General features: G+C 36.6%; 1 protein-coding gene and 1 long non-coding RNA gene across 2 annotated transcripts; one reads left to right on the top strand and one right to left on the bottom strand.

The window, feature by feature from the left end:
* Positions 1-1233: 1233 nt before the first annotated feature.
* Positions 1234-5900, bottom strand: LOC309499242. The gene is made up of 2 exons (XR_014206163.1): positions 3152-5900; positions 1234-3091 (listed from the first exon to the last, which is right to left on the bottom strand). It is a non-coding gene; the product is annotated as an uncharacterized lncRNA (long non-coding RNA).
* Positions 5901-7746: 1846 nt separating this feature from the next.
* On the top strand, positions 7747-19255 carry las1l (LAS1 like ribosome biogenesis factor). Its single transcript, XM_082170314.1, has 13 exons — positions 7747-8033; positions 9471-9596; positions 9691-9760; positions 9842-9923; positions 10052-10219; positions 11888-11934; positions 12876-12985; positions 13076-13161; positions 13248-13451; positions 14176-14314; positions 14398-14717; positions 17456-17606; positions 18708-19255. The coding sequence occupies exons 1-13, from the start codon at positions 7888-7890 to the stop codon at positions 18802-18804; spliced, it is 1746 nt and encodes a 581-aa protein (XP_082026440.1). The 5' UTR covers positions 7747-7887; the 3' UTR covers positions 18805-19255.
* Positions 19256-19492: the final 237 nt, after the last annotated feature.

Here is a 19492-nt window from a genome sequence, read left to right on the forward strand (position 1 = left end):
TGAAAGTCAAACTCAGTTTCTCTCCCTCCCTCTCCCTCCTTTGGTTATGCGATTTAAGATAATAACTCCACAATACTTCCCCCTCAAAAAAGCTGAGACTGCAGAATCTGAGTGCATCTTTGGTTAATCCTGATCTGACCTTGTATAGGCTATTTAATGCACATCTGCCCACACGTTTGTCCATGGTTAAAATGGAAAAGTGTTCAATGAAGACATCAATATCAGGCTGTCGATAATTAGCTTAACTGTCTTGTGTCAGCATAAACAACATTATGCAAATAGCAGAAATGAAAGAATAATCATTAAAAAGGAACTTTTCCGAACTTCCATATTGCAGAGAACAGAAATATTTACATGAACTACCAGCATCTTGTTACTGCAGTGCAGGGTCAAATCTCCCTCTTGAAATCCGATTTACAGACACACTGCTATGCATTTACACAAACATATTATCAGGAACTTCCAATGCAGATGTTCCAATGCTGAAATAAAATAGAAACATGCACAGCCTTAGGTGAACTCTAAAAAATGCTGGGTTGTTTCCAACCCACGTTTTGCTCAAATATGGGCAAAAACAACCATTAATTTTTTAAAATTAATTCCGAATTCATTCAAGCCCAATAGTTGGGTTCGTCCATATTTTACCCAAACATGGGTTGAAACAACCCAGCAATTTTTAGAATGTGGAAATGAATTTGAAATCAAAATGAGTCTCAATTTTAACAATGGGCTATCTCACAAAAACACATTTAAATAGAAGACACTCCAGCTGATTAAACAATCATGGTCCTTAACTCTACACCAAAGGCTTCTGTCGGTAAATGAATACAGCTCATTTACTCTGAAGTGGAAGTTCTTCAAAAATAAAACGCAGAGGAAAAACTGTATTTTGCATTTACATAATAGTCCTATAAAAAACATCTTGCTCAAAGCTTTTCATGTGATTGTTCAAAACCACTTGCAAATTTACTTAACTATTAATTCAACAATCTATTTGTATTGCTTTACTTTAAACACATACAGTTCGACTCACATTAGGTTTGAAGTGAGATGTCGTTCAATGCTGCAGTTTTCCTCCATCGAGATGTGAACTGTTCAACAAATTCTAGAACTTTCCCCTCAAAACCCCCTGGAGCTTTACCTTATTAAAGATCATTAATCTGAGTGAGTGTGTGTGTGTGTGTGTGTGTGTGTGTGTGTGTGTGTGTGTGTGTGTGTGTGTGTGTGTGTGTGTGTGTGTGTGTGAGAGTGTGTGTGTGAGTGTGTGTGTGTGAGTGTGTGTGTGTGAGTGTGTGTGTGTGAGTGTGTGTGTGTGAGTGTGTGTGTGTTTGCAGTTAATCCATCCACTTTGCACATACCAGAGACCTCCAACCCCCTTCTGACTTCATGATTTGGTCATTTAAAATGGTATGGTCAAGAATATTTTTAAGCAGTACATTTAAGAAAATAATGCTCAAGTCAATAGGTTAAAATTTAGACATCATTGACTGTAATACTAATTTCAGAAGGGCATGGATCATCTCTATGGTTCTAAATCAGATAGAGGACTTATGGTCTGGACATTAGACTCCTTTTTAGTGCATACCAAAACATATTTGTGTACTTTTATCAATAGAATTATTAAACCTAAACTTCAATAGGATGGCAAAGAGGATATGAACAAGTACGATCCAGAAAATATGCACTAAAAAGACGCAGAAGTTCAGAAGCTTGAGGTCAGTAAGATTTTTGTAAAGTAACTAGGCTAATACTTTTATTCAGCAAGGATGCTTTTTATTTTTCATAAGTGACGATAAAGACATTTAAAATGTTAGAAAAGATTTCTTTTTCAAATAAATGCTGTTCTTTTGAACTTTCTATCCATCAAAGAATACTTAAAAAAATATCCTAACAGTTTCCATAAAAATATTGAACAAAACAACAGTTTTCAAAATTGATAATTATAACTTATCTTTCTTAAGCACCAAAACGCATATTATAAGGATTTCATGTGACACTAAAGACTGGCTGTTGAAAATGTTGCTATGCCATCAAACGAATATATTACAATAGAAAACAGTTATTTTAAATCGAATAACATTTCACATTATTACTGTTTTACTATATTTTTGATCAAATAAATACAGCCTTGATGAACAAGACTTTTTTTTAAATCAACCCCAACTTTTTTAAATGGTAATGTAAACTTCTGATTCAAATAACAGATCTGGCTATAAATTTACACAAAACTGTTTAAAAATAATAATAATTGCACTGCACATGGATTATAGTGTTAAGTCCCTCACTTCTTGCCTGCACACTCCTTGTGACCTGAACCTACGGAGGTCACAAAACTCCCACTCATTACACTGAGAGGAACTGATGACTGGAGATAGAAGCATATGTGCCTCTGTGAATGCATGTGAGTGAAGGGAAAGAGAGAGAGGAGTGTGCTGATTCAAAAAAGAGGCCATTTTAGTATATTAGCTGTGATACACAGCTGCATTTTGGGCAACAGAAATCTGTAGCGGAAAAGGGGCCCATGCTCCCTACACAAAGCTGTGTGTGTGAGGGTGTATGTGCACGCACGCCGTAGTTCTGTGAAACTCCAAATAAGGTACTGTGCGGCAGCGTCAAGCCTAGCTGGCCCCGAACAGGAAACGTTCAGACAGGAAGTGATGTAAGCACAGTCTAAGCACAGAAACCTTGAGTCATTATCGGAAAGAGACACTTGGACTTGGCAGGAGTCTAACAACGGCCAAAAAAAGTTCTGACTCATTTTGCAGTCCAATATGATTCTATACGCATATCCAAAAACCTCTAAAAATGGAAACCAATGTCCCCAATGACAAGGAGAAACACATTTACCCATACTAGACTGATTTCCGTTCTCATAAAAGTCCATCTATTCCAGAAAATAGTATTTAGTATGCAGTAGTCTGCCACACAACTACACCGACACTCTTCATTATAGTGTCATGTCCCTAATCTGTTCTTTCAGCCTGAACCCCTCTGATATTACATCCAGTTAGCATCTATATTCACACCCAACTGAGTTTCCTTTCACTCCGAACATGACAGGTAAAAAAGGAAACTAACTATAAGCTACAGACTACATGTAAGCTATGTGTGTAAGGATGTGATTGAGCTATTTTGAGAAAACAATCTTTACATTAAATTGAGTTTAACCACAATATCAGCACTCAAACGACTAATAACTTGCATTAAATTAACAAACATTATTTCTTACAGTATATAATATCTACAATGCTTCACACGCATTACCGTCTCATGAATCTTTAATTCATACATCCTCATGTATTAACTACTAATCTGTTGAGCAATATATACCCCCCAGTTTCACAGACAAGGCTTAGGCCTTTAGTATTCCATACTAAAATGCATGTTTGAGCAGTTTTAACCGAAAGCAACTTGCACTGACATATCTTAAATTATGTCAGTGCCATTGTATTGTCTCAAGATGAACACCAGTAATGTCTTTTTTTTTTTTCCTAAGGAACATTTATAAAAGCTACTTAAATGTCCTAATTGAACTAAGGCTAATCCTGGCTTAATCTAAGCCCTGTCTGTGAAAACACGCCATAACACTATATAATAACCTTCATCAATTATCTAATGTTTTAATGATTGAAACACTCAGATTTCTGTGTGGACGCACAAAAAGGGCCAAGAACTAATTCTGTTTCAATTCATTAGCCTGATTAAAAAGATTATTGTTGCCATTTGGGCATTTATGTGGTACTTTTCAAAGAATAGTACGGTACAAGCCCAAGACCATAGCACATGTCCATGGTACTTTTTTGACAGTGGTTACTTTGAATATTTGTAATATAGGAGTCATGCAATACTAGTCTATAACTAACTGACACTCAAACACTGAAATATATTTCACGGAGGGGGGAAATTCGAAATGCTAAAAACTTAGGCTACGTTAAAGATGCGTTTCTATCCTACTGTTGGTATGTGGTCTTAAATAAAATCTTTACCTAAACAATGATTCATTAATTGTGAGGTGTAACCCAAAAAAAGGGACTCTAGCCAAAAAGGGCAAAAAGTTTTCTTCTCTATTTGAGTGAGCACCACGCCTTGGCATGGAAAATTGTCTAAGATTGCGCCATGAGCTCGTGTGGTCCTCCCTAGTGACAGACGAGCTCCAAAAATGCCGGACCAGCCGCTTCTGACATGCCTCATATTTCTAGTCCCAAATCACTTATCAAGCAGATAAAAAATGTGCCCTTACATGGCAGGACAGAGGCTTTAATATCACCATGAACTGATTTTCTGAATTCACCATGAATTCTGATTTTTTTTTTTTTTTATGGAATATTTCAGTATTTATTATAAATGTTTTATCCATGCACATAATTTTTTTTATTCACGTGCTCTCATATTCTTTAATCAAAAAAATTTGCCCTCTCTCATTTAGCGACATCTCTCTCTTCTTTGATGACGTGTTTATTGGTGCGAGGCCACTTGTCAATCACATGAGATCGCTTCAATATCAAACTACAACTTCTCAACGATCCAATCAATCATTTTTTAAAACGACCGTTTCATGCCGACTTTAAAATGACATCCTGTCCTGGTCTTGTACCGGTAAACACGTCATCAGAGAAGAGATTAAGTTTTGAAGGGTAAATTACTCACATTAAATATTACGAGGGCAAATGAATAAATAAATAAAAATAATTATGTGCACGGATAAATCATGTATTTATAATAAATACTGCAAAATTGTCAATTTTGATTCCATGATTTAATTTAAAATAAAGTGAACATGTGAATCGGTTTAAGTGAACGAACTGTTCTCATTCACTTCGGTTCATTCAGTTCGGATTTCTTTCATGCTTGACTGGTTCTAGAAAACAGAACAATATAGGCCAACAAATACTTGGTTTAACCACGTGTTTACGGTTAAAGACCAAATTATAAATGACCACAGAAATTAATTAAACATTTTTTTGATCATTTAAGCCTGCCCCTTCGTTGGACTGAACCTTCCCTGAACGAGTCATTGTTTCCAGTTTTAAACAAAGTATATCTGTTTTGTTATCATTTGTAGATGAAATACTTAATGGAGCTTTAATCTCTTTCCTGAATCTCTTATTAGATGTGTAACAGACACTCAAACGTTAATAAAACATAATACGACTTCAAGGAATCGGTTAAACTTTGTAATACTCGTAACACAAAAGACGTTCTTGTTGCCACCTACTGGCGTAAGGATGCATCTTAAATAGTCAGTGAACGAATCTGAAAAATCTTTCGGTCTATGAATGCATTCAAAAGATTCGATTGACTGGGATGAATCAAAATCCTCATCACCGCTGGACGCGGTCTATTCAAAGCAACTTTGATGGAAAGCCAATCGGATTGGGGGAGAGAGGAGGGAGGGAGAGAGGGGGTTACAGGTTGTCACCGAGTAACGGTTCAGCCCCTATACAACACAAAACGCCACTGCTAATTAGAAGTCTGTTAGAATAAAATGGTTTAGAAAAAAAACATGCTAACTTCACCGGTCTAGATGATTTCTTATCAAATGCAACATACAGCGAAAGTATTAGAGAAACCGCCTTTTCAATTTGCAACACAGCAATTTATTCTTCAGTGCGCTCGGATCGGATGAACGACCGTCATTGTCCAAATAATAAATTCTTGCCATAAATAGTGCACTGCGTGTGGCCTACTGTTCAGCCGCGGGAACCGGCTGACAATAAAGCCTGCAAGAGAAAGACCATCCTCGCCCCTTTCGAGCGCCTACGCGTCGCTACTCGCTAACGTTACTGTCTCCCGTTTCACCGAAAATGCGCAGCTTTTATAAAAACACAGTGAAATCTCTTCTTCTTAGTTTTGTTTGCTACAGTACGAACTCAAAACAATGGCTTCCATTTCTCATGAATACTCACCGTTTTCGGCATTTTGTCTGTTTTTTTGTTTGTCTCTTCTCTCGCGGATGTGTCACAAACTGAACTGATAAAATGAAGTCAGCAAAAAGCCAAACTTTTTCCCATCGGCTGATGTCCACGCGTAAGAGTGAACAACCGTCACCGCCCGTGTGGAAAAGCTTCTCTTGAAATCCGTTCCAGATCCCGAAGACAAAGTTGCACTTTTCACTGCGTCTTTGTCGCTCAGAGAAGTACTGTGGTGGTGGTCCTAGAGTCGATTTCCTGCTAACGGAACTGAGTTTTGAAAACCACACCCAGCCCAGCCGCTGAAGGCACAGCAAAGCGCGTTTGACTAAACTCCGCCCGGATTCGCACAGGCCCCGTTATACGAGATACACGCTCACGCTGCTGCTTTGTGTGTGTGTGTGTGTGTGTGAGAGAGAGAGAGAGAGAGAGAGAGAGAGAGAGAGAGAGAGAGAGAGAGAGAGAGAGAGAGAGAGAGAGAGAGAGAGACGCCAGGGCTCGAACGCGCGCGCTCTGGGAATGCGAGGTGGGGGTATCCCACACAATTCCAACACTGACGTAATTTTCCCCAGAAATTCCAAGCTCGTCTCGGCTTCCTCTGTTGAATGGCAGAGTTTGGTACGGGAAATGCGTTTCACTTGAGGAACAGTTAGACTTTATATGGAGAAAGGACTTCATCGTGCTAACTGGTCTCAAAGCTGAAAAAAACCCTTAATTTTAGAGAAATCTTTTCACACTAAAGAAGTGAGACTCTTCGTGAACAACAATCACTTTCTTATATATATATATATATATATATAGTACTTTTTTCCCAGTACAGTACTATGTATATATATATATATATATATATATATATATATATATATATATATATATATATATATATATATATATATATATATATATATATATATATATATATATATATATATAGTACTGGGAAAAATGTTTTGCAGACGTGCACTTTAGAATGAGTAGAATTAGACTAGGAAAAAACGTTGGCTTTCTTTATTATGACTATTGATTATTTTAAAATATCATTCTTTGACTTTTAAATCCTCATGGTTTTAGACAATTTTGTAATGTTATTTTATTAAATTTAACGGGATCCTAAAGAGACACAATTTGTGTTTTAGATTGAGATAACATGCCCAAAAATACCCTAATTTTATCTAGATGATGTCATATTCAGTGTCATTTTCAATATTTAAATGAAATACCCAAACGTGATAAATTGTTAAAACATTTAATAAATAAAAATCTCCTATAGATACTCATTGGAGTATCATACAACCAATGTCCCGTACAAAATGTATTGTGGTGGTAAGGTATTTAATGTAATGCTGTGGTACTTTGATACAATGGTAGGCTACTAAATTATTACTCGTGTGCCATGGTAGCAGGTCCAAAAATAGTAGCATGTTACTCTATGTTCGTACTGAATGTTTATTCAATGTTTTATGAAGAAGAGTTCTAACTAATCTCTCCGTTTCAATGTGTGATACTGATATCAAAATATGACTGGGTTTTATCAGAAGAGCTGGAAGTTTAATGTGACTGCTTTGACTGAAACGTAACGTTATCTCTCTGAAAATGGCTGATCGTGCTCATCAGCATTGTACTAATACTGAATACTTTTGACTGACCAAGAGTTTAAGTAAACTGTTCTTTATTGCCATAGACTATACCTATAGCAATAATTTGTAATGCAATCGATGTTATAATTCCCAGCTCTCTTTTGAACCCTCTGTTTTTGTAGAATTCTGGTTGGTACGCACGGAACCATTGTACAACATTTTGTTCAAGGGGAACGTTCAACCTGCCGCACCGCTGGCGGGGCGTAGGACCGTGGTGTGTTCAGGATACATTAGATTTACATGAATCGTATGTTTCATTTTTTCCCGACTCTAGCTGCACAGGCTTATTTATCCGCGGTGGGTCCATATACTACGTCATTTGAAAGCATACAAATCTGACAATGAAGAAGAAAACGACGGGGAAGACGCGTCACGTCGTGGCCTGGATGAACAAAGCGGAGTACGAGCATGTGATGGAGTATTTGTACTCCAAAGAGCCCGCGCTACAGAAACACGCGCTGCACAGGATCTCCGCGTGGAAGGGAAGGTAACGTCACGGTGGTCAGGGATGGATCTGATGTTTTGAGTATAGTGTTGGAGAGCACGCGGGTCACGTGACATCTGATGTATTGTCTTTAGCATTATGATTTTCTTGCTCTGGGGATGTGCTCAAATTTGGTCAAATTCCCCTTGAAATAGTGTAAAAATACAATAAATTCTGAGGGTCTTATAATAAATTATATTGGCTTTATCCAAATTCTGATGGTTTTTGCAACCGGCTGTTGGATAAACTGCTTAGACTTGTCTTACAAGTTAGACATCAATTTTTTTTCTTAAAGACTGTTCATAGTTTCTTTTTTATATTTTATAAGTTACATAAAAACGTAGTGTAGTCTAATTTGATACCGATAGGTAGACTGACTGCCCTAGACTTAACTGCTACTGGGTCACACTAGAACTTAAGACACTGTCTTAACATAATATGTTTATGCAACCGGCCTCAGGTCAATTGTAAAAGTCAGTAACATAAAAGGGTAGATTGGTCTAATTTGAATTAAAAAATGAAGACTGACTAACTGTCAAGCTAGTTCTTAAAGGGATAATTCACCCAAAAATGAAAATTCTGTCTTTAATTACTCACCCTCATGTCGTTACAAACCTGTAACTTTCGTTCATCTTCGGAACACAAATGAAGATCTTTTTGATGAAATCTGAGAGATTTCTGTCCCTCCATTGACAGCTACGCAACTACCACTTTGACGCTTCAAAAAGTTCATAAAGTGATCGTAACACTAATCCATCTGGTTTAGTCAAAATTTTCTTAAGAGACACGATCGTGTTATATGTTGAACGGATTTAATTTAGGCTTTTATTCTAATATAAACAATCATCAACTCACATTAGTTGTGGTAAACGGAAGCTCAAGTATGTTTGCTTGATGTGGGAGAACCAGTGATGTTCATTCTCATGTTACGCAACACGTTTGAACCAATGAGGTTCTTGCGCGTCAAGCAGGTTCAGTTGAGCATCTGTTTATGTTCGCTGATCAATGTTTATATGCGATTAAAAGACTAAATTAAATCTCAATCTAAAACACAAATTGTGTCTCTTTAGAAAATTTGGACTAAACCGCTCAATTCAAATGGATTAGTTTTACAATCTCTTTATGAACTTTTTGAAGTGTAAAAGTGTCAGTTGCGTAGCTGTCAATGGAGGGAGAGAAAGCTCTCAGATTTCATCAAAAAGATCATAATTTTACTAATCAGTCACTGATTTACTAATGCTGGTTGGCTACAAGTTTGTTGTTGTGTTGTTCTGACCAACTTTCAATCATTGTTTTTCAAATATCGCTTACAGAATTTGTATTTTTGGGTGAACTATTTATTTTTAAGTTTTTCTCAAACTGTTTTTCAAGCTTTCAATTTAAACGAGTTGATTAGGACAGTGTGGAGTGTCGTCTCTGACTTTCTGTCTGTTGCCACAGGTTTGGGCAAAGCACTCCGGTGGCCGTGGAGAGCACCGCTGACCTGGTCCGATGTCAGGTGCTGGACAGCACGGGTCAGCTGGAGGCCAGTGATCTTGTGCTGCTCTATGGCATGGCGCTGGTTCGGTATGTTTATCATCCAAGTGCACTTATAGCATGCAACTCAGTGCATTTGACTTTACTGAAGTGAAATTCACTGAACGAGTATGATGTGTTCCAGGTTTGTTAATCTCATCACAGAACGGCAACAGAAAAGAGTCGCCAGACCCTTGCGAAGGTTAGCCGGAAACGTAAGTCACGCATCAACTCGGATGAACGTCTTTCATAATCTGCTATAACTGCAGTCTGACTACAGTTTGTCTCTCTGGCAGATAAATATTCCAGAGTGGGTGGTAAACCTCAGGCATGATCTGACACACCGCAGACTTCCATCATTAAAGTGGTGCCGAAAAGGTGAGATACGGTATTTCCCTTACACGCATGCACTTTCAAAGTTAGATAAGCTCATGCTTTCACTTCTCTGTTTTCTGCAAATGTCATTGTAGTGTTTATGTTTGTTTATGTTTGTTTGTGTTCTTCAGGTTGTGGATTTGTGCTGGACTGGTTGCATCAAGAGTACTGGTCCCGCCAGATGGGCAATCAGCTGGCAGAGGACTGGAACTCTTCATCAGAAGAGGAGGATGAGGAGGAGATTGTTAAAAGACACGAGAGAGATCTACTCAGCAGACAGAAAGAGATTGAGGCACACAGTGAGTAGCCTTTTACACTCAAAAATCCCTTGGTTGGGCAAAGATGTGGAACTACAGGGAGGGAAAATGAAAGATTGATCAGATTTTTCATGTTATTCTTACACCTCAGAAACTGGAACAAGGCTGAAAAAACCATGACAATTTTGTAACACAAAATGTATAAAAAATACTAAATACCTTTGTAGTATAAAGGGTATTTCTAATCACTTAGAGTTCACTTCAAAATAAAAATTCTGTCATAATTTACTCGCCCTCAAGTTGTTTCAAACCTGTATGAATTTCTGTCTTCTGCTGAACACTAAAGAAAATATTTTGAAGAATCCCGGTAACCAGACAGTTGATGTAACTTCATCGACTTCCATAGTAGGAAAAAAAAACTATGGAAGTCAATGTGGATACATCAACGGTTTGGTTACCGACATTCTTCAAAATATCTTCCTTTGTGTTCAAGTACCTTACCTTAAGAATTTTCATTTTGAAGTGAACTATTCCTTTAAAATGCAAAGCGTTATAGCTTTGTTCAGAATCAGCAAAGTTGTAAAATGCTTTTGTTCAGCAAGGATGCATTAAATTGATAAAAATTGACAGGAAAGACATTTATAATGTTACAAAAGATTTCTAATTCAAATAAATGCTGTTCTTCATCAAAGAATCCTGAAAAAAATGCCTCATGGTTAATAAATAAATAAATAATGAAACGGCACCAAATCAGTGGATTATAATATCTGATGGATCATGAAGACTGGAGTAATGTCTGATGAAAATTCAATAAATTATATTGTATCATAAACAGAAAACAGTTATTTTAAATTGTAATAGTTTTTCACAATATAACTGTTTGTAATGTATTACTTGTTAAATTAAATGTAGCTTTGGTGAGCCTTAAGAGACCTTTTTTCAAAAACATTTAAACCACAGGCTTTTGAACTGTATTGTATACAGGGTTTGAAATTAACTTTTTCACTCACCGGCCAATTTGGCTACTAAATTTTTAAGTTTCTGGCCATTCAGAATTTCTACTAGCCAAAAAAGAAAGAAAAAGATGTGAACCAGATGAACTGCGTCACAGCTTTTATATATATATATATATATATATATATATATTACATTTTTGGATTTTATAAATTCATTTCTTATTTAAACAAAATCCTGTCATCCAGCCATTTCCAGCTTCCTCTTTCATCCTCATCCTTTTCACCAAAAATGTGTTTTAGGTGGACAGTTCAATACAGTACAAAAAACATAAAAAAAAAAAGTAGGATGTTGGAAAAAATGTCTTTTCTGTTAACCAAACGCTTTTTAATCTCCGCTATTGCTTCAATGCAAATGAACAAGCGCACCGTTATTTGTTGCGTGCGTAGTGACTTGTTCAAGTAAGCCATTTAATATATCATGACGACTCACGAGTTGAGTATTTGAGCTAAATCTGCGCAGATTTGGCATCACAAACTTCCCCAGCAAAGCGAGTAAACAACACGCCAAATTGGCTAGTGATTTGACTGCGTTACCCACTACAATTGATTTTTATCCGCATTTGGCGGGTTGGCAGGTGTTAATTTCAAACCCTGATTGTGTATAATATGATATAATATAATATTGTATATTATATTGTAATCAAAAGTAGCAAACGGTTAAATGTTAGTTCTCTGCTTATGCTCTACCTTTCAGAAAAAGTCAGAGAACTGCTCAACTCTTATGAACAGGAACAGTTTCAGGTAAGTCTGGGATAAATGTTACATTGTGTATTCTATCCCAATTTACACCAGCAGAGGGCAGTATGAGCTTTTGTTTCTGACACAGAGTCAAGTGTTGGAACTTCTCCGAATATGCCATACATGAGTAAAATGTATGAATACATTGATTTCTTAAAACAGTAGGCAAATTTTGAATGTTTTTGGTATATGTATAATTACATTGTTGGTCTGTGGGATAGACATGAGCTACATTTTAATAAAAAATGAAACCTTTAAAAGGTTATGATTGGTGATGTTTGGTAAGATTGTTTCCTTTACTAATGTAGTACAGTGTTTCCCACACATAGACTAATTCGTGGCGGTGCGCCACAGAATCAACACCGGCCGCCACATATTGCGTTTCGTTATTCATTCATTTTTTGTAATGCTCCCCTCCATGCACACCTGTCTCCATGAAAACGAGATCATCCGAGATCAAAAAATATTTTATATTTGAATACAATGTTGTCAGTGTGTTAATGTTGGAGTCCCGACCCGACCCTTAGCAAACAAACGATTGCGCCTTCTTTAGTAAGTTAACTAATGTCAGTCGCAAGTTTGCGGTAAAATGCAGTTGGGTTGTCGAGGTCAAAACACTATATAAGCTGTGAATCAAATAAACGTATTATAAATAATGTTATGTCATTTTTAAGGTGTTAAATGTGTGGCTTTTGGGTTGGGTGTGTGGATTTCGTGAAGGTGTGAAGCATTTTTGATTAATATTTAATATAATAAAGTTCTGTGTAACAAATTATTAACGAAGGAATTATTTTGAACCACAGCACCCCCCCATATCATGCCCCCCTTCCCACCCCTTCACCACCAGAAATTGCTTTCTAATCTATGGGAAACACTGTAGTAGTTTCTAGTTGAGATGAAAATAATGTGAGCTGTGCCTTCCTATTGTTTTGTGTGTATGGCAGACATACGAAGACCTGACAAAGCAGGGAAGGCAGCGTGACATGTGGCCGGATGCCAGCGCTGATCTCAGCTGGATCCTAACGCAGATCAAACACTTTGCCACAGAGGACAGGTCTGTGCATGTGTTCAATTTAGCAAGTCTTTATTTCTGGTAGGTTAAAGAGTATGTGTCTCATTGCCAGCTGTTCTGTCTGTGTTGCAGAAACATCTTCACTGATGTTTTAATGCAGGATGGATTCCTTATTCCCACTGCAGAACAACTGGAGTCTTTGGATATTGACCCCTCTGGTACAAATGCACTACATCTTGTTTATAAAGCAGTAATTTGCTGACTCAAATTAAATCAGCCTCTCTCTCTCCATCTCTCTCTGTAGCGGACTCTGATGACGTGTTCGCCCCTTGTCTTCCTCGAGTGTTTTTGCACTTCTGGTTGCCGTTATTGAAGGTCCTGAATTCATCCATCTTTATAAATCTGATCCTTGACAAACTTTTCGCTGAGCTCTCGAATGAGCCATCCAGTCACAGAACTTACTACATTGCCTCCTGGATCTCCGAAATTTTACTCTGCAACAGCAAAAGTATGAATCTGAGATGTCCTCTTGGTGCCTGTGGTTGTATATACAGTGGCCCTTAAAAAGTTTTTGGACACTTAAGCCACACTAAGAGTAGGAAGGCCACATTAAAACTAAGAATGCAGTGTTCATTTTAAAACTCTTTTGTCATGTCATATTCATTCATTTTAGTCAGTTTTACTCTGAATAAAACACCATCTAATTTTTGTTGATAAAGTGCTAAATTACTAAATAATTATATCAAAATTCTCAAACATTGGATATATTGATTGAAACATAACAGTTTCACAAAAGACGTTCCTTGTTGTGAAAACCTGATCTCTTGAAATAAGTGTCCAAAATCTTTTTGCCTTATTATGAAGAGTTTATTTATTGTTTTATCATTTGAAAATCAAACTAATTGGGTCTCATTCATTAATAATTGCATGGATTGTTTTGTATTTATATGCACAGATGACTTTTTCATGGTATATGATGAAGTATATTTAACATTAAATATCTGTTTATAAAGTTTCATCTCAACATGATTATTAGTCCACCCTATGAGATTTTTGCATATGTGAGGTTTCAGTTGCATTTTTCATACATTTTAGAATGAAAGGGGTGTATTGGTGAATCATTTGTTCGAGAAATTGTATGCTGATTTGTGCATGTGCACCCTTAGTGAGTGAGACCCATTGTTTTTTAAAAGTGTGTTTGAGAGTGTAAACTTCTCGGTGTATGTCTGTAGCAGGTGAATTGAAGGCTCACAAGCGACCAAAAATATCAAAGGAAAGGATCTTTCTGAACAGATTACAGTTTCCATGGCGGAATCTGATTTCTGCATGTGTGAACGCACCGTGCACCGCTACACCGTTCCTTCTGCGACAGTGAGTGTGCACATGCGCATGCATATTCGCATACACAGCGTGGGTGAAGGTAACTAATCAAATCTTACTTCTTGCCTTTTAAGGATTTTCAGTGACATGAATAAGCCTCTCCCACATGACGCTCAGCAGAACCTGCTTCAGCTCTGCAGCATTTATACACAGGGTTACCATGGAAACTCTTCCCCTGGACCCTCAGACCCTGCTCAGCCTGTGTACACCCTACAGAACCTCCAGGAGAGACTAAAGAGGAATGCCGCACAGAACAGAGACACACACTCATCTAACCACACCCCCGTATCATTGCAGGCTCCGCCCACAGAGGAGCTCCAGGAAAAGCTAAGCACAGAAACCGTACAGGACAGAAACTCTGCATTACGAGGATCAGCATGGAGCGTGTGCACAGGTAACACTAACACTCCCATACAAGCTTTTTTGTAAAAGATTTCATTTTTTAATAATAATATTTATTAAAGGAATAGTTCACTTCAAAATGAAAATTCTATCATTTACTCACCCTCAAGTTGTTTCAAACATGAATGAATTTCTTTCTTCTGTTGAACACAAAAGAAGATATTTTGATGAATGTCTGTAACCAAACAGTTGACTTCCATTTTTCCTACTATGAAAGTCAATGGTGTACATCAACTGTCTGGTAACCGACATTCTTCAAAAGATCTTCCTTTGTGTTCAACAGAAGAAAGAAATTCATACATGTTTGAAATAATCTGAGGGTGAGTAAATGATGACAGAATTTTCATTTTGATGTGAACTATTCCTTTAATAGCAGTTCAGTGGTTAGATCAATTGTACGAGCCTGATTAGATCCACTAACTCACGAGCAAGGTCAAATTTCATAAATTGGGATGGAATCGATTAAAAGAGCCAGACTTAAATGAATAATTTGTTCATGAAACATATACATATTGCATGCATATAAACATTTTCCCACCCATTGCCAATAGTGACTAGATTTTTTTAATTTTTTTTCAGTCTGAAGCCCTGTGTCATATACACATTTCCTTCCATTGAACTTCAGTTTTAACTGAAACATAAAACTATAAAAAAAAAATTTTTTATTGAAAAATAAATACAAATATATATAAATATTAGATTAAAAAACTAAAAAAAAATTAAACTGCTACCTAAGCAACTAACTGATATAAAATAAGTTGCGTTAAAGTACAAAAAAATACTAAAAGCAAAAATGAAATTTTATTTATATATAAAATAAAATGTATAATATTATATAATAATATATATTATAATATATATAAAATGTATGTGTGTATACACATATATATCCATACACACACACACACATATATATATACATAGATGGGTATATATATATACGTGTGTGTATATGGTACTGTATATATATATGTATGTATATGTAGTACAAAGCCATGCTGTCGTTGTCATGTGAACTACCTGCGTTAGTTTCATCGCTTCACTGACATTCACACTCTTATGGACACTTCAGAATCTCGCTGGAAATAGTAGGTCAACCAGGTACATACTACTTTTGTCACATACTGTTTTTAGCCTACTATATAGTAGGGAAGTATGCGATTTCAGATGCAGTCGCTGTCTACAACTCTGCATAGCCTTAATGCCTATTTATACTTCTGCGTCGAACTTACGCCGTAGCTACGTCGGAGGCTGTGTGTAGCGCGCGTACCCTTCGGCGTACCCTGACGTGCACTTCTCCAAAAATTTAACAACGCGTCAACTCTACGCGGACGCAAGCGCTGTGATTGGTCTGCTAGAACCCCTCCCTTGGGTTTCACATGCTCCCTCTGCATGAGTAATTGCGCGTCAACGCGGACAACGACGCAGAAGTATAAATTAAAACCAACGCGTTGCCTGCAGCGTAGAGGCTCCGGCGTAGGTCCGATGCAGAAGTATAAATTGGGCTTTATGGAACGTGCTAATGACGCATCTAACATTAAAGTTTTTAATATATTTTTATATTGTAATAATTTCACATTTAATATCCAAATTAATGTAGTGATAACAAAGACAGCCTATATTTAAAATTAGTTTAATGGCTTTTTTTTTATGAAAGAAGGCATCACCGATGCCAATATGAAATTGATATTTTTTCTTAATTTTAGTCATTAATTATAGCCATTCAGTATAATTGAAAGCTTTAAATGTAAAAAATATAACATTTCATTTAAGAGAACTTAAGACAATCTTTACATAAACCCATTATAATGAATGCCAAATTTAGCTGTGCCCTTAGATAAATAGGGGCTACATTTTTTCCATTGGCCCAGTCAGACCAGTTCAGATTTTTTGTCCATTCAAGCGATGTCTGAAGCGGCTTTCTGTGTGCATGAGTCATGAGTCACACAGACAGGTGAGTCACACAGACAGGAGATTCACAGACATGCGCCAGTACTGAACTGCGTTCTCTTTTGTGTCGTATCGCGCTTGAATGGTTTAAAAGCATTTGCTTGAATAAGAGCATGGTCAAATAATGTAACGCTTGCCAAAGGATGACGGGAAAAAACAGATGCTGCGTTAACAGCCATATCACCCTGTAGAACAAGACTTGTTGCCCACTGGAGCTAAGCAGGGTTGAGCCTGGTCTGTACCTGGATGGGAGACCTCCTGTTTCAACCAGTATAACAAAAAGTGTTTATGAAAACACTTCCCCTAGCTTTAAAATAAAATTAAAACGAAAGATTAAAAAAAAAAATTGTCAATATTAATAAAACTACAATTTTATATAAATAAATAGTATTAAAATAACAATGCAGTTAGTTTATGGATTGCCTTCTGTTTATGAAATGTGATGTTTGTGCTGTCTACAGTTTATTACAAATAAATGTAATGCTTCGACACCTGTTACTTGAATAATACATTAATTTATAAATTCAGACCATCTGCACACTTCTGCAGGCATTGCACACGGGGGACTTCTGTTTCCACAACTCCAAATACTAGGATGAACTAGCACAAGTTATGTCAGCGGGGGTTCAATGTGAGTGACGGCTCAAAACATCAGGCTAATCACTGAGGGCACCTTATTTTTCTCCTCAACTAGCTGTAGTTGGTAAATTAGTCATAAATCCTGAGATGTTCTTGAATCATGTGGTTTGAGTTAAATCTGATGGTTTTGTGTCCAATCAGATAAAGTCCCCTGGAAACAGTACCCGCTAGGAAAGGTTCCAGGACAACCGGAAGACCCCTCCTGTTTGATGGTGGAGTCTTATTCTACATTTACTGTGTTCGACCAGCAGGTGGAGCTAGATCAACTCCCTCAGCACCATGGCAACAGGAGGTGAGGACATGCATGCCATGTACAGACAGTACATTCCAAAGCATTTAGGCTTAAGTGCAACAGGATTTCTGCCGGTCTTTCACCCTTACACAAACGAAGGCCTAAAAAGGTCTTAAATTCATAAAGTCATGGCATTAAGTTTGGTTTGGTATGGTTGTATGCATTGCAAAAAATGAAAATCTTCCTCAGTATTTTTGTCTTGTTTTCCAATACAAATATCTAAACATCTTTAAATCAAGATACATTTACTTGAGATGAAAAAACTGAACAAAATGAAGTCAGTTTATGCGTAGAACAAGAAAAATTATCTGTCAGCAAGTTATGAAAACTTCCCTTTGATTTTTCTAAGCCCATTGGCAGATATTTGTTCTCTAGTAATTATAAACTCACTTAATTTTGATCAATTTTGTAGAATACAAGACTTAATATTGTGTCATTGATTATCTCTAATAAATGCACCTTAATTTTTGTTTTGTTTTTGTACAATAAATTAAAACGAAGAGCTGCACGATTCTGGGTAAATTGAGAATCACAGTTTTTGTTTAGTTTTTTTCAAACAGAGATCACGATTTTTGTTAATTGCTGCAGTCTTTTTGAAATGTTTAATCTAAATGAATTAATTATTTATTTATTTTTAAATAGGTGTGAATTAATGATTAAGTGACTTGTTTTTTTTTGTTTTTTCTATTTTCTATTCTATAATTTTTTCTTATTTCATATATTCAAGTATGTTCATAAATACTTGTATAATTATTGGATGAATCAGCATTTCTGAAATGCAGATCTGAATGTTATGTTGTGATTTTGTCAAAAGTTTGTTTGACACGGGAATCATTGTCATTTAGGAATGAGATTGCGATTTACGTTTAGAGAACATATTGACATTGTTTTCCCTTAAATTTATTCTTTATGTCCATAACTTGGTCTTAAAAAAAATCTTACATTTACCTTCATAACACCTGCTGTAACCCTGACAACTAAAAGGTAGAAACTTTAACTAGAAGTTTGGAACATGTTGTGGCATTATTTATTTGAAATGGAACCCTATTATGGCTATTATGTTGTAATGTGATTTTCATAAAAGTGCATTTTTATCCACAGTGTTTCCCTTCAGACCAGAAGTGCCAGTGGATCAGATGGGCCACTTTGGACTCACAGTGATTTGAGCAAACTCAAATCTGGACTCAAACTATTTTAACACATACACTCAGATCTTCAATGGCCTGAAGACAGTGAACCACCAACCCATAACTTTTAACCCTATCATGTTAAAAACAAACACTTGAGGGCTAAGCTGGACTGAGGCTCTTCTAAAAACACACATCCAATCTCTCTCTTCTACTTTTGTCTGACATGATGCGGTTGTGTGCTGCATAAATGGAAACACCAAGTTGTTTTTGTTTTATAATTCATGTTTATTGAGGAAGTATTTTGCCTTACTCTAATATCATTACAATTAGTTCAAACTGCAGTTTAATCGGCTCAGCTCAGTCCTACAGCTCTTGGCGCCCGTTCAAACCATCCGGAAGTGAAACTCCCATGAGCAATGTCTCACGAGGTTCTAATGAAGAAGTTGGTGCTGTTTGAAAAATTTTCTAAATTGCATTATTTTTGAACACAAGGTTGCCAAATAAAAAAAAAATTGTGTACTTATGTGTTACATGTTTATTATTCTGTTTTTCAAGATCCACTTACTTGCCCAGGTTTCTTGCACTGAAATAGCTGTAATGTAAATACAGAATTACAAATGCTATTTTTGCTACTTAAATCTCCATGATATTGGCTTCCATTATGACTGACTACACATCCTAAACATCAGCTTATTTGCATAGACCTGCATTACACTGTGGTAATCAGTATGCTGTATGCAGCACAATTTGGTTATC

Source organism: Leuciscus leuciscus (assembly GCF_965113295.1).
Source record: "Leuciscus leuciscus genome assembly, chromosome: 5".
In the NCBI taxonomy this organism is placed as follows: domain Eukaryota; kingdom Metazoa; phylum Chordata; class Actinopteri; order Cypriniformes; family Leuciscidae; genus Leuciscus; species Leuciscus leuciscus.

Bases quoted from the DNA above. Each gene is read 5' to 3' on its own strand.
- las1l (XM_082170314.1), top strand. From the start codon at position 7,888: ATGAAGAAGAAAACGACGGGGAAGACGCGTCACGTCGTGGCCTGGATG. The intron at 11,935-12,875 runs GTAAGTCTGGGA...TGTGTATGGCAG, and splicing joins ATGAACAGGAACAGTTTCAG to ACATACGAAGACCTGACAAA. The intron at 17,607-18,707 runs GTGAGGACATGC...TTTTATCCACAG, and splicing joins CAGCACCATGGCAACAGGAG to TGTTTCCCTTCAGACCAGAA.